Here is a 15,815-nt window from a genome sequence, read left to right on the forward strand (position 1 = left end):
TAATATACTTTGCAAAAACTGTGCAAAAGAAGACTTAAAAAAAAACTAAAACAACAAATGTACGGTGTGTTCAGATGAAATATGCTTAACGAGAAACTTTATTTGATTAATAACAAACGTTAAACGCAGATATTTCTCACTACTCTCAAAGTTCAGCCCTCTGCACCAGAAGGGGGCGTGGTGTCATGGCAGAATTGGGCGGCACTTCGATGAGGTCATCGGAGTAAACAGAAAAAATGGCGACGCCATACACAGGAGATCGAGTTTTAGGGACAAACGCGGTTATTTCTGAGAGCTTTGCCAAGCAGCTGACCGATTTACCCGCGGAATTGTTAGAGTATATATTGTGCTTTCCTGTTCTGAACCATTTCGACATTTGCAACGTTTCCTGCACGTGCAAGAGGCTGCGTGACGTGTGCCACTGCAGGGGGAAGGTTTGGGCGCACCAATACAAACTCAGGTGGCATTTGTGAAAAAACATTTCTAAATTATAACCTTCATCAGCTGCCAGATACCAGATTCGTGCTTGACTTAAACTCGGTCCATTCATGTTAGATGGTTTAGATGTGTCCTCAGTGTTCGGTTTGAGTTCACATTGTGATGTTGCATCAGATATGTCCTGCGTGCGTGCATACATGCATATGCGTCGTGTATTATTAAATGGGTTACATCCCTTATAAGTAAAAGCAAGATATGCACATATCATTATTAATTATGAATAGTGACCTTGAACATAGAAATGCTCAGATAATCTAGTGTCCTCGTTGTCCCCATGCAAACATTTACAAAAATTCCATACTAGCAAAACTATTATTTATTTATATAAAGTCTTGACGAAATATGTACAAAACTTTCAGGATTCTGGTTGTATTTCATTGCTTAGTTTTATTGTAACCATGGTATTTTGGGTTTATGCTATTGATAATGAAACCATAGACTGGTGTCATTAAACGTACCATAGTGGCATTTGTATTAAAAGTATGGTAATACAATGGTAATCAGTCTGCCAAAAGTGATTACTTAACTTTGACCATAATAACCCCGGTTAATTTTACTTGTGATATGGTTAACATGGAACATATTTCTAAGGTGCTAAATTACAATTTGTAATACACTTCCGGTCTGTGTTAGGTTTACAATTTAGTTTCTATTAATATTAATTCATAGTAAAAGTATTAAATTCCTTTTAAACTACTCAACCGTTATCGATGTTTTTGCGGAGGTCTACCAGAATTTAAGTTGGGCCACATAACATTTGTTTATGTTGTTGGCGCTGAAACGGTCTATAGTTAATACATTATTTGGGATGTTGGAATTGCCTTGGCCACATTTAGGGTCGTCTTTAACATTATGTTTGTATTCCCTCGTTTGTCAGTGCTTTATACATGAGTATTTTTATGTGTGAGGTTAAATTGACGTGTCTTGGATATTTTAGGTGGCCCAGGCTTCAGAGACTTTATCGACAGAATGAGTCATACGATTGGCTGAAGGAATTTAAAACGCGTCACATGGTTGGTCAACAGATAAGAAGAACAGTAGAATCTATTTCCAAGAGGTTCTTCACAGAAGTTGTAAGTTCATGTGAAGTACGGCCTACACGTTGCAGTTATGATAAATATATACAGAACTATATTTAAAATTTCATATTTATATTTAAAAACACAATGGTGAGACAGGTATAGTCAAGGCAAGCTGGATTTACTCTGTTTCTTTACTAACTAACCCAGAGCTCTGTAATTTAGCCTTGCATTGGCCAGGTTCTTGGAGACAGCTTTGCAGAAATAGAATCTCTTGGTGCTCCAGAACACTTCTGTGAAGATGAGCTGATCACCATTTTGAATTCTGACAAAAGGTTAGAGATGATCTTATTTCTATTACCATCGGATTTTCTGAATACCATTTGGTAAGCAGATCAAATGTATAATTCTCGCTCCCTTTCTTTCTATGACGGCTTCAGCAAAAGTTTGACACTTAAGTACTATGCAAAGAAAATCCTGTATTTCCTCCGTCAGCAAAACATCTTGAGGAATCTGAAGATTTTCCTTGAACGGCCACCAGAACAGCAATTAGCCCTTGAAGGTAAAAGCGTTTCCCTCAAACACAAGAACGTTTTTTCTTTTCTTCAAAAAAACCCCCAATGCCTTCCTTCTTTTAGTAGAACAATGCTTTTTGTTTGATCCAATTTTTCAGGGGCTGTTTTGGTCGACCAGTATTGCAACCCGCTGGCTGATGTCACTCTTGAGAGTATATCTGCCCAGATAGAAGACATCACAGAAAATGTGAAAAAATACCTGCGCGTGAAACACGCCACACACCCGTGTCTGCGAGCTAGTCAAGGTCAGTTTACAAAAAGAGATCTAGAAAATTCAATTTATTGTTCTCAGAAAGGTCTTGTGTAGCCAGTCACGTAGGATTCTCTGTTGTCTGATAACAGCTTTGAGCGTGATAAATTAAATTTCTCAGAGGTCTCTTAGGTTACTTTTTGACAACAACTTGTTCAATTTGGTTCTTCACTGTTGTTTTCCTAGATGACTATGTTCTGGAAGACTTGGAGTCACAGAGGCAGGTGATATGCGCTCTCAACGTCGTCCTGTATGAGCAGCTGCAGTACAAGGGCAATGACCGCGACTACTACAATCCGCTGAACTCATACATACATCAGGTGCACATGGATACTGCCTTGTGTCTCATATACACATTTTCTATATAGAGACCTGTGCATTGTTGAGTTACACCAGCTCTATTCCAGATCTAATGAGCTGCCTAACTAGAAAGCATTTTAAGGGACCATGGGCACATAGTTCTTGCATGCTGTTTCAAAGAATGAAAATAAGATTTTGGTCAAACTACAAGGCAGCATTTTAAAGGGACGCTTCACCCAAAAATGAAAATTCTGTCATCATTTACTCACCTTCGAGTTGTTCCAAATCTGTATAAATGTCTTTGTTCTGATGAACACAGAGAAAGATATTTGGAAGAATGCTTGTAACCAAACAGATCTTGCCCCCCGTTGACTCCCATAGTAGGAAAAATTACTTTATCCTTTTTTTGTTCTGTTGAACACAAAGGAAGATATTTTGAAGAATGTAGGACAGCAAACAGTTCTGGGGCACTTTTGATTACCATTGTATTATTTCCTACTATGGTAGTCAATGGGGGGGGGCAAAATCTGTCTGGTTATAAGCATTCTTCAAAATATCTCTCTCTGTGTTCATCAGAACAAAGACATTTATACAGATTTGGAAGGTGAGTAAATGATAGAATTTTCATTTTTGGGTGAAGTTTCCTTTTAAGATAAAGACACCCACAAGCACAGTGAAAGATGCCACATAAAGTTTGAAAAACGTATAAAAATGGCCGATTATGTATCTAATATTTGTACGTGCTCTATATTTATTATGTTCATTAGGTAGTGCACATTGTCAGTAACTGAGCGGTTTGAATGCTGACTCGAATGTAGGCAAGAGAGTAAAAAAATACAAAAAGAATCATATATAAAATGTTGGATTTATTTAAATATTTTAAACGGGTATGATGTTGAATTGAAATCTAAAGAGTAATGGATGGTCAACAGTGTTCTCTCTTGCACCCTCTTCTGTTTAGGTGCTGCTCCGTCATACAGGCATTCCCATCAGCCTCTCTGTGCTCTACATGACACTGTCCAGAAACCTAGGCGTACCGCTCGAGCCTGTCAACTTCCCCAACCACTTCCTGCTCCGCTGGTGCCAAAATCAAAGGAGGTGGGCATTATTAGCATTTCTTCACGTTGTAGCTATCTGTTATAATCGCACCGCCCTGAATCCAATACTTGTTTGTGTTTTATGCTAAGGTGCTTTGAAAAATGCTACATTTTATTTAGTTACAATGGCAAAAAATAGAACATGCCTAAAATAACCAATGAGCTGTTTTACAGGAGTGGTGACATCTATGATTACGTGTACATCGATGCTTTTGGCAACGGCAAGCAGCTGGCTGCTAAAGAGTGCGAGTATCTGATCAGACACCAGGTGACAGCAGATTACTACGGTGCTATAAGCACAGGAGAACTACTACTGCGGATGGTGGGAAACCTGCTCAACATCGGCAAGAGAGGGTAAGACGGCACACAGAAAACAGGAGGATGAGGTAATCTTGAGGGATATACAGAGGCAAATTAAAAGACAGATATACTCTATATAAACCAAAAATAGAGTCTTATTTGACATGTGGCAAGTTTGGCAGGGGAAAAGACCATGACACACATTCGGCATAAGGGAAGAGGTAATCAACCCCTGGTGTTATGAGGAGATAAGGAGCTGAAAATGGCCAATCAGCTTAACTCGTATTTTTGTCGTTTTGACAGTGGATGTGGGAACTACTGGCTTTTATATCGTCTAAAATGATTACCTCTTCTACTGGCTTTTATATTGATGAATTAGAGGTTAGTCATGTCTTATAATATTGGTATTGTACCTGCCCTATGGAAAACATCGTATAGTTCCAGCGGCTAAAGTTTCGAGACCTTTGGGATTTAATGACTTTCCACCCAATAGCACTTATATCCTTATTGATGAAGAGTTTTGAGCGCTTAGTGAAAACATATATTGTATCCCAAACACAGCAACTCATTGATCCTTCTAGGGGAGTAGAGGATGCAATCCTAACTGTTCTGCATTTGCTGCTCTCTCATTTAGAGAAACCAAAGTCTCTTGTTAAAATCTTATTTGTGGACTTCTCATCAGCCTTTAATTATATCTCTCCTACTATATTAGCTGGTATTCTGGAAAGAGAATTTTCACTTGAGAGTAAGTGGATTACATGGGTGACCCAGCGGGTTAAGTTAGGAGGATCTGTTTCTGATTAAATGATTACCTCGATTGGATCTCCCCAAGGATGTGCGTTATCTCCTTTACTCTTTATCTTATACACACATTCTTGTTCAGGTTCTTTCAAAAATAGATACATTATTATTATATACGCAGACGATACTGCTTTAGTGAGTCTTTTACATGAAGGAGAGGAAGAGCATGGGCCTGTTTTTGACTTCTTTTTAAATTGGTGTGAAAAATGAAATCTTCCATTGAATATTTCAAAAACAAATGTATGTATTTATATTTTATAAATGCATGATGGATACAAAGGCAAGTCAAATATCCTGATTCGGCAGCTAGTAAATACTAACTCTATATCCTTCATATAATCAAGGCTGATAATTAAATTATGCTTTTAAATACTATATATATATATATATATACTGTATATGTGGAGTATATGAATGCTACAGTTACGTATTATTAAAAGCAAATTGTGTCATTCTGTACATTTTTTATACATTGATAGTCAAATGCTAACCATGGCTGACTGACAGTCTGGGAAGTGTTTAGTAGGGCTGGGTATCGATTCTGATGTTCCGATTCGATTCTCGATTCACAAGCTCTCGATTCGATTCTCGATTCGGGTCAATGATTGCTACAAATCCTATAGATATCAGGAAAAAAAGATCAGTAAGTATCAGATTACAATGGTGAATTAAAAAATGTAATGAAGAGCCACAAATCTGTATATTAAACTTTGAAACAGAACAGTCGCATACCTTGATCAAACAGGATCAGGTTGGTTTACATTTAAGATACAGTATAACAAACTAAATTTCGCAAAATTAGCTGTAAAGAGAGGCTGCAATCATATGAACCGCTGCCTTTTATGTGAAGATGATGTTCAATTTGACCGCCATGTAAATTAAGCAAGGAATGAACAATATGCTCCTATTGTAACATCCACCCGTTGTAAAAGGAAAAGTGACATCTAGTGGATAGTAGTAGCAATAACATTCACGTTAATGAATGTTCAGTGCTTGCGGAAATATGAAAGAAAAAAAATAGATTCACGGCTTTTGAGAATCGATATTGAATCGACCGCATTTTAAGAAACGATTAATCGAGCCCTGGTGTTTAGTCTGTGTTTGTCGGCTAAACGTGTTAAATTGTCAGTGTTTGTGTTTGTTTACTCTCTAGGGAAGGGAACGAGAAATCGTACCAGCTCCTACGGGACTCTCTGGATCTCTACCTCACTATTAATCCTGATAATGTGCAGTATCTTCTGCTGCAGGCCCGCCTCTACTTCCACCTGGGCATCTGGCCGGAGAAAGTAAGCACAGTCACACAAAACATTCAAAGGTTTATATACCCTTGATTGACATTCAGCCAGCAATCATAGTTCAGGTCAGTTTGGGGTGGTGTGGCATAAGATCTGGCCTTTTGGGTTCAAGTCGTGCAAGGAGAGATAGACAATCCATCATCGTTGTGCCCTTGAGCAAGGCATTTTATCCTCAGGTTACAGCAGAGGGGGGCTTGTGCCTGTGCTGTGGATTGTCACGGTCACTTTGGATGAACGCATGTGCTAAATGAGTACTTGAATAATATAAACAGGTGTAGCAAAGTATAAATGTCAAATGCTAAGAATACACCGCAAATGCCATTTTAAATGCATGCATGTTGGATACAAAGGCAAGTCAAATATCCTCATTCAACAGCTAGTGAATACTAACTCTATATCCTTCATATAATCAAGGCTGATAATTAAATTACGCTTTTAAATACTATATACACTCACCTAAAGGATTATTAGGAACACCATACTAATACGGTGTTTGACCCCCTTTCGCCTTCAGAACTGCCTTAATTCTACGTGGCATTGATTCAACAAGGTGCTGAAAGCATTCTTTAGAAATGTTGGCCCATATTGATAGGATAGCATCTTGCAGTTGATGGAGATTTGTGGGATGCACATCCAGGGCACGAAGCTCCCGTTCCACCACATCCCAAAGATGTTCTATCGGGTTGAGATCTGGTGACTGTGGGGGCCATTCTAGTACAGTGAACTCATTGTCATGTTCAAGAAACCAATTTGAAATGATTCGAGCTTTGTGACATGGTGCATTATCCTGCTGGAAGTAGCCATTAGAGGATGGGTACATGGTGGTCATAAAGGGATGGACATGGTCAGAAACAATGCTCAGGTAGGCCGTGGCATTTAAACGATGCCCAATTGGCACTAAGGGGCCTAAAGTGTGCCAAGAAAACATCCCCCACACCATTACACCACCACCACCAGCCTGCACAGTGGTAACAAGGCATGATGGATCCATGTTCTCATTCTGTTTACGCCAAATTCTGACTCTACCATTTGAATGTCTCAACAGAAATCGAGACTCATCAGACCAGGCAACATTTTTCCAGTCTTCAACTGTCCAATTTTGGTGAGCTCGTGCAAATTGTAGCCTCTTTTTCCTATTTGTAGTGGAGATGAGTGGTACCCGGTGGGGTCTTCTGCTGTTGTAGCCCATCTGCCTCAAGGTTGTGCGTGTTGTGGCTTCACAAATGCTTTGCTGCATACCTCGGTTGTAACGAGTGGTTATTTCAGTCAAAGTTGCTCTTCTATCAGCTTGAATCAGTCGGCCCATTCTCCTCTGACCTCTAGCATCAACAAGGCATTTTCGCCCACAGGACTGCCGCATACTGGATGTTTTTCCCTTTTCACACCATTCTTTGTAAACCCTAGAAATGGTTGTGCGTGAAAATCCCAGTAACTGAGCAGATTGTGAAATACTCAGACCGGCCCGTCTGGCACCAACAACCATGCCACGCTCAAAATTGCTTAAATCACCTTTCTTTCCCATTCTGACATTCAGTTTGGAGTTCAGGAGATTGTCTTGACCAGGACCACACCCCTAAATGCATTGAAGCAACTGCCATGTGATTGGTTGATTAGATAATTGCATTAATGAGAAATTGAACAGGTGTTCCTAATAATCCTTTAGGTGAGTGTATATATATATGTGTGTGTGGAGTATATGAATGCTACAGTTACGTATTATTAAAAGCAAATTTTGTCATTCTGTACATTTTTTATACATTGATAGTCAAATGCTAACCATGGTCGTGCATGACTTTCTGTGACTAAAGGTCTTTATTTCACTTTGGACGGCAGCATCTGCGCCAAATGCATAAATGTTAATAAACACATGAAAATATTTTGATGATTTTGCATTTAGGACTGTTAAACGATTAATCGTATCCAGAATCAAAGTTGTGTTTACATAATATACGTCTGTGTACTGTGCATGTTAATTTTGTATTTACAAACATACACATACATATACAGTATATTTAAGAAAACAATTAAAAAAAAACAATAAATGTTGATATATAATATCAATTAAATATTTAAGTATGCACATGTACTGTAAATATTTCCTAAATGTATATAAATATGTATGTGTTTAATAAATACAAACAAATGTATATGTGACATACTGTGTATATTATGTAAACACGCTTTTATTCTGGATGCGATTAATCGTTTAACAGCCCTAATACCAAACATAATTCATATTGTGACACAACTGGTATGATGTCTTATCTTTTTGATTTCCGTCTCAGGTGTTGGATATTCTGCAGCGCATTCAGGCTCTGGACCCATCTCAGCACGGCGCTGTGGGCTATCTGGTCCAGCACACCCTCGAGCACATCCAACACAAAAGACATCTAGTAGAACCGGAGGTAAAGAGACGCAGTGCGCCGGATCACAGGGACGTGCAGTACTCTGTTGGTCTCATCATGAAGCATAAAAGGTGCGAGTGCGTGACAAACCACAATAAACATGTTTTCCTCTTTGTCCTCAATATCAAATTTTGGTCTCATTATAATAACAAAGTATCATGAATTTATTCTGAAATTTGACGAGAGCAAAGGGAACAAATTAACTTCCCTTATACGTTAACCTGGTCCTATTCTGCGAAAAAATTGTGTTTTACATCAACAATTTAGTCGAATTGATATTTGACAATATTATTTTGTTATTTTTATACTGTCCGATTGTTCTCGTAGGTCAGGCTATAACTGTGTGATTTATGGATGGGATCCCAAATGCACGATGAGTCAGGAGTGGATTAACACCATGAGGGTCCATCAGCTGTCTAAGGGGGCCGATCAGCCCTTCTACAATGTCCTAGTACAGGACGGAACCTGTAGATATGCTGCACAGGGTGAGTCGGCCCTGTCGTTGCTCTTTTCGTAATCGTATTGTTGATACATGGGAAATAAACTGATTTCCTAAGCATTTCCTCAGCGAAATGGTTGTTAATTGAAGACGTTTTCATTTTAGGATCGTAATGGTCACGAATCATATTCTCGTTGTTTGCAGAGAACCTCGAACCTCACGCTGCCCCGATGGAGATCGCCCATCCCGAGGTCGGCCGTTACTTCGCCGAATTCTCCAACACGCATTACATCGCCAACGAGGAGCTTGAAACGCGCTACCCGGAGGACACGTGCAAGACCCACAGCACTGTAGAGGAGCTTTACCACGGTCTCACCCCAAACTCAGGGCAGCCGCCGGAACCCACCGCCAATTTCCAGGACCACGATTTGTTAGATCCATAGAATGGAATGCCAACACCCGTCCCTTTCTCTCCCTTCCCAATCACAAATGTATAAAATCACCCATCTTTACACTAATGTGGGAGTCACTGATGGTTTGTTTAATAAAGGCAAAGGCGTTAGATCAACGGTATTTTCATCTGTACAACATCCTGGTCCTAGATCAGTTTTAAGGGCAACTATCACTCAGTCAAACACAAAGGATGTGGTTAAGTAACGATATTTGTATGGATGCTCGCAAAATGTACTTCTATAATGTGTAAACATATCGAATAATAGAAAAGAGGATCTGAATACGTGTATATGTGATCTGTTTCAGGTCCACTTTACGACATTTTCATCTCTGATGAATCCCTGATATAGTCCTGCATATCTCACCGAACTAATGCACTAACCATTGTTACATCTGTTAACAAACATGCACTTGACATGACATGAAAAAAATGTCTAAAAAATTTTGTAATGTTTATTCCCCCCCCAAAAAAAACTGGGGCACAAGAACTTCTTGGCTCATAATGGGTATAAATATAAGAGTATTGAGAACATAAGAAATAATTACAATAAAAGGAGAAGCTCAAAATGTGGTGGTGTAATTATTTGATATATTTTATTTATTTATTACTTTATCTGTTACTAAACTTTCATGTTCAAAAAACACTGTGGTATATTTTCTTAGCTCTGAACAGTTAGATTTGCCTTTTAATTAACTTTCATTGCTTTCAGATTTCCAAATCATATTCAAATCAAACATCAAATACATTTTTGCACAAAACATATACCTTATACCAGGAAGAATTTCTTTATACATATGCATGTATGAAATTTTAACATAAGCCATATGGCTCAATGATTTTAATAAAAAATGACACGCAGTTCCATTTGTAAACAAAACTGTGTGTGTGTGTTTGACAACTTTAATTTGCATCCAAAGCAACTCTACCTCAAATATTTATGATGCAAATATGAGAACCCATAATGCACCAGACATACTATAATCCACTTTCTGATGACAATGCTGGATATGTGCCACTGTTGTTATTATTGAGAGAGTTTAATTCCCCAGGCATTTAGATCATAGTATTTTGTCATTGTATTTCATTTTTTTATGCAATTTTAATAATCATTTTAATACTATTTAAAATAATATTAGTACCACGAGGCTTTATTTCATATAATATCATACTTGCCACACCGTTAAAATTTGGTAGGACAGAAAGCCACAGGTGTCCTACAAAACATGTCATAACATATCAAAACATATAATGGCATTTTCAGATCGCGGGCTGCTCACAGACACTTTGCATAGCCTATTTCGCAACAGGGGAGGATCTTTACTCTTATTTTTGGGAACAGGTTAAACCTACTCTCACTTTGTTTCCTCTACTCTTCAGTGAAGCACTTTATCATGGGAGGTTCACAGTCTGACCGAGCGCATAAGTTCCAACATCTCTCTGATAAAACCGGCTGTGAGTAACTAAATGTAATGTACAGCTTCTGTTAATTCTACAATGTTTAAAAACTGATATTATTAGTAGCTATGTCGTCAGTAGTTAAGTTATTAGATGTGGCATATATAAGCATTTCTATATGCTGCCAGGGGTAAGGAGTAAAATAGGTATTTCGTTTTTTATGGTGTGCATGTTTAATATATAAGCAGCGTTGGTCTACTAAAGCATTTCTAGGGACCTAGGATGCAAACTAGCGTATGCTATATTTTCTATGTACAATGTATTTTTTTTCAGCTCTTTGGCTGAAGTTATCTTTCTTATACTGTCCCAAATTAAATAAATAAATTAAAAGACAAAAAAATAACTTAATACTTAAAAATGCAAACTATGTACTGTGTTCATGATTACATTGTGTACGCTGGGTCAAGTTGTCACAAGGCTATTTCAATAACTATTTCCTTATGAGTCAAAAGTCCAATTACACAAGTTCCCATTCTCTCTAGCAGTGGTTTTGTATATTCTACTATTTTGCCATTTCATAAGCTGTGTTTAAATAAGCATTTTACTTTTTAAAAAATCTACAAAACACTCTAAAACGATGGGTTGTTTTCGCTGGTTTTCACTTTGCTATTGTGTATTTAAAGAACTGTATGCATTTTCGGTTGTCCTTTCATACTTTGCGCTATTCAGCCCACATCTGTTTGATTTCTTAACAAACTTCGGGTTTAATGCAAATGACACATTTTTGTGACACGTTGGCCCGGTTTAGAAGACACGGTTTAGCTTAAGCCAGGACTGCGTTAGTTGAATTAAGATATTTATGTTGCTTTTATAAAAATACCTTAGAAGAATACATTACTGGTGTGCATCTCGAGACAAAATAATGGCACTGATATATTTGAAGATATTTCTGAGCGAGTTACATTCAGGTAAGACAGGTCACACATTCATTTTAGTCTGGGACTAGCCTTAAGCTTTGTCTGTGAAACCGGGCCGTTGTGTCCCAGAGAAAACTGGAAAAACTGGTATTTCCTAGTTGCTTTCAAATATTTTATATTGTTTTACATGAACTGATGAGTGTTTTGAATGCTTAGTTCACACAACTAGATATACAGTATATATTACGTCATATGCATAAACAGTGACTCTAACCTGACCTTTAAAATAACATTCAACATTATATTAAACATCAAGTAATATACTTTCAGAATGTAACGAATCTTCAATTTAGACAGTAATAGTATAATATAAACAGTATATATTTATATTTAATTGTACATATAAATATTACTCTGTTGGTCACTATAATACTTGCTAATGAATGAAAGGTTATGACATACTCCTGTATTTTGACAGCTGGAGTAGGCAACTCTACATAAATCTTCAAATGTACTGAATCTCACTTAGTTGGAATCTTGAACAAGCCCACACATGTAAGGTTCGAGACAATTTGTGTGGGAGAGGTGTTTTTGCGATGGCTTTAGTTCATGTGCTGTAAATGTACAAAATGTATTAATAAACATGACAAAAGGTTTTCCAAAAACTAAAACTGATATTGCATAGCAACACTTTTTTAAACGCTTTTCTCTCCTCAAATTTTTTTTAAAACATGCAGAATTGTCGGGTGTACATTCCCAAAGTAAGTCAACAATAAAAACAATCATTAAAAATTGCCCGGTTTCACAGACACGGTTTAGCTTAAGCCAGGTCTATGCCTTAGTTGAATTTCGATATTTATGTCGCTTTCGTAAAAATGCCTTAGAAGAAAACATTACTGGTGTGCATCTCGAGACGAAACAATGGCACTGATATATTTGAAGATGTTTCTGGGCAAGTTACATTCAGGTAAGACAGGTCTCATTTTAGTCTGGGACTACCCTTGTCTGTGAAACCGGGCCCATGTCGCACACCTTTCTAAGCAATAGGACAACCCCCCCTCCCACCCCGTCCTGTAACACAATCTGAGGAAGATTTTGCATTAGAGATCACTATTGTTGCACTAACTCTATAGAAAGCACCCTGTTATCTACGTTCTCTCTACCTGTTACTTGTTTATTTTAAAATCTTTGTATATTTTGTTTTTCCCCTTTAGTTTCCATAGACCAGATAAACAGCCTCCATAAACGATTTATGTCCCTCACAGAAAATGAAGGCGTTTTAAGGTACTGTACACACAAATGATTGATTTAAGGCTACCTATTAAGGGAAAGTTCACGCAAAAATTATTTTGCCCTTTTCAGACGAGAACATCTTGACAATATTATTAATTTGGCTGTGAACCCAATCCGGAGACAGATCACCGGGGCCTTTTTTGATAAAAGGTAGGTAAGGATGTGGTTAGGGCACACCGGGGCTAAATGTCACATGGGACGTTTTTTTTCTCACAAGGGACTTTTTCCAGGAACTTGGGTCAGAATGAGGACGGCTATCTACAGGAGATTGAATTTGAGGATTTTCTGACTATTCTGGCATTCTTCACACCACCCAAACAAGGCACCAGCGAAGAGGAGAAGCAAAATATCAAGAAGGAGAAACTACGCTGTGAGAATAAGTTTCAGAACAAACTCAAACTAACTAATAACAAACGTATTCAGATGTAAAGGCTAGATCACATTGCTGAAACAAACACCACCATCATTGGGTTCGGTTTTATCAGTGCAGGACATTGGTGGTGATACACTGAACCGATAAATTAAAGGTGCAGTTTGTAACAATTTTGCAGTAAAATATCCAAAAACCACTAGGCTAGTGTTATATATTTTGTCCAGCCGAGTACTTACAATATCTCAAATGTTTCCAACTACTTGTAAATCGTGAGAAAATCACCATTCTAAATCAGTGACACGGGGCTGTGCAGTCGCCGGTCAATGGCGTCATATCCGCGTTACCCTTTGTTACCGCCTTTACTGACGTAGAAACCGCATGACAACAGTGTTGTGGACAAATGCGGAAGTAGTTTCTAGCGTCTAGCAAGCCACTAACTTGTTTGGAGCAGTCACTTATTTATGGACCACAATTATTCGCAACAATTATAAAACTTTACCTCATCCACTAACATGACTTCTCGTTCCCGTCTGATTGATGGCCATCAGCAGTGGAGTTGAAGACAACAGATCCCATCATTCCACGCTCCTTCACAGCGTCATCAAGCTACGGCATTGTTGTCGTTTTGATCAGCGGTTTTTACAAACTGCACCTTTAAACAAGGGACGCTTCACTCGTAATAACCTCATTTGTACCAAGTTAAAACTATTTAATTTATTATTTATAAAAACAGAAATTGTGTGGAAATGCATAACAGTGCATGTGGGAGTCGCGCATTTTGAGTTTGGTCATTGGGTGGGTTTTGTTACGCATATCTGGCAACCCTGCCATCATCTTCCACATAAACAGCAGGTACGTGTACGCACGAACTTTGTGGAGCAGGAGAAACAGGGCTGTCAACAGTGATTAACACGTTCATCTTTTGTACTCGGAAGTAATACTGTTAGGTTCATGCATTTGTGTACTCGTAGTGGAATAAAAGTACGAACATTATTTAAAGTTAAAGCGCATGGCAGTAAAATTACCTTAAAATTCGTCGCCCTCAAATTAAAATCAAAACCTATTTTATTTCTCTTTAATGTCTTAAAAACGAACTAAAAATAAAATGTCACCACTATAAATTAAGACATTCTTATTTTAAAGACACGTAGATCCTTACCTGCTGTCCTTCGGCGGAATTGCGTCAGCTGTGAACACCGGAAGTTGAGTCGTTCATTTAGCGTTACTGCAAAACGTGTCTGCAGGACTAGCAAATGTATTATTGTATTTAAATAAATCGACTTTTAAGTGTTATTGTTTTCCATTTGCCCTTAGAAAAGTAACGATAATGGTAAATTTGTGTATTAAAGCCAAGGTTAATTTTTGTAAAGAGGGAATAAAATAACTAACATGATTGATAATAACTGATAACTTTATTTTCTTCTCTGCAGTTCTTTTCAACATGCATGACACTGACAATGACGGCTTCATCACATTAGACGAATATAAACGTGTAAGATTCCTATCACTTCTTTATTCTTACTTATCACAACTACATCCACATGACTGTTTCTGATTATAGCTGGTAGAAGAGCTGCTGTCTAGTAATGAAACCATAGAGACGGAAACAGCAAAAGCCATTTCAGACGCTGCAATGCTGGAAGTTGCAAGTGTCACAATGGGTCAGATGGTACAGTATTATTTTCTGTCATTTGGTCTAAATGCCACCGACATGAATCACGATTGTTTTACTGCGAAGTGAAAGTTTTGATTTTGTAAACGGTTCTTGCTGTTGTTAAAGGGTCCAGATGAGTATTATGAGGGAATCACCTTTGCACATTTCCAGAAGGTTTGATCTCTTCAACAGTCTGTTTGTCATTAGCTTATTAGGGAAATATTAAAATGATGCGCATCCAGTTCCTACCTCACATTTGCATGTCTCTCCCACAGATTTTAAAAGGGATCCAGATCGAGACCAAGATGAACATTAACTTTTGGAACTTGGACACAATTAGAGTTCAATGTGGGAAATCAAAGTAGTTTCCTCTTTAGAACACTAAGTTCTAAAATACTATTTCAACCTTTAGTCATAAATGTTTAGGATGCGGGTATGAGTGAGTCCAGACTTCATGAATGTACAGAGGAGACATAGTTCTCCCAACAATTTTATAACCTAGAGGACATTTGTCAACCACATGGGGCTATTTTTGTGGCCTCTCAATGCACATGCACTCAAACATTTTAATTGACCCATGCTTTCATTTATATACAGTATAATAATGCTTATATTCAACAGGATTTATAGCACTGTGGGCTTTTACCAAGCCATATTATTTTGTGTTTGCAAAAATTCAATGTGTTCCTTTCTGAATAAAATGAACATTTTGATAAATGACGAAGTTTTTACATGGTCAACGATCTCGTT

General features: G+C 37.9%; 2 protein-coding genes across 3 annotated transcripts; both read left to right on the top strand.

Annotated features, from left to right (window-relative positions):
• Positions 1–202: 202 nt before the first annotated feature.
• Positions 203–10,011, top strand: fbxo21 (F-box protein 21). The gene is made up of 12 exons (XM_057326522.1): positions 203–460; positions 1,436–1,571; positions 1,743–1,852; positions 1,958–2,079; positions 2,191–2,337; positions 2,529–2,662; positions 3,604–3,740; positions 3,914–4,093; positions 5,994–6,126; positions 8,421–8,611; positions 8,868–9,025; positions 9,184–10,011. The coding sequence occupies exons 1-12, from the start codon at positions 237–239 to the stop codon at positions 9,420–9,422; spliced, it is 1,911 nt and encodes a 636-aa protein (XP_057182505.1). The 5' UTR covers positions 203–236; the 3' UTR covers positions 9,423–10,011.
• A 742-nt stretch (positions 10,012–10,753) lies between these two features.
• Positions 10,754–15,785, top strand: tesca (tescalcin a). Of its 2 annotated transcripts, none has more exons than XM_057326584.1 (8): positions 10,754–10,885; positions 12,960–13,029; positions 13,108–13,188; positions 13,269–13,408; positions 14,842–14,903; positions 14,973–15,080; positions 15,192–15,239; positions 15,341–15,785. In XM_057326584.1, the coding sequence occupies exons 1-8, from the start codon at positions 10,825–10,827 to the stop codon at positions 15,428–15,430; spliced, it is 660 nt and encodes a 219-aa protein (XP_057182567.1). In that variant the 5' UTR covers positions 10,754–10,824; the 3' UTR covers positions 15,431–15,785. The 2 variants fall into 2 exon arrangements, with proteins under 2 accessions (XP_057182567.1, XP_057182575.1); XM_057326592.1 differs by having other exon boundaries at positions 10,788–10,899.
• The last annotated feature ends 30 nt before the right edge of the window (positions 15,786–15,815 follow it).

This window comes from Triplophysa rosa, linkage group LG2 (assembly GCF_024868665.1).
Source record: "Triplophysa rosa linkage group LG2, Trosa_1v2, whole genome shotgun sequence".
Taxonomy (NCBI): domain Eukaryota; kingdom Metazoa; phylum Chordata; class Actinopteri; order Cypriniformes; family Nemacheilidae; genus Triplophysa; species Triplophysa rosa.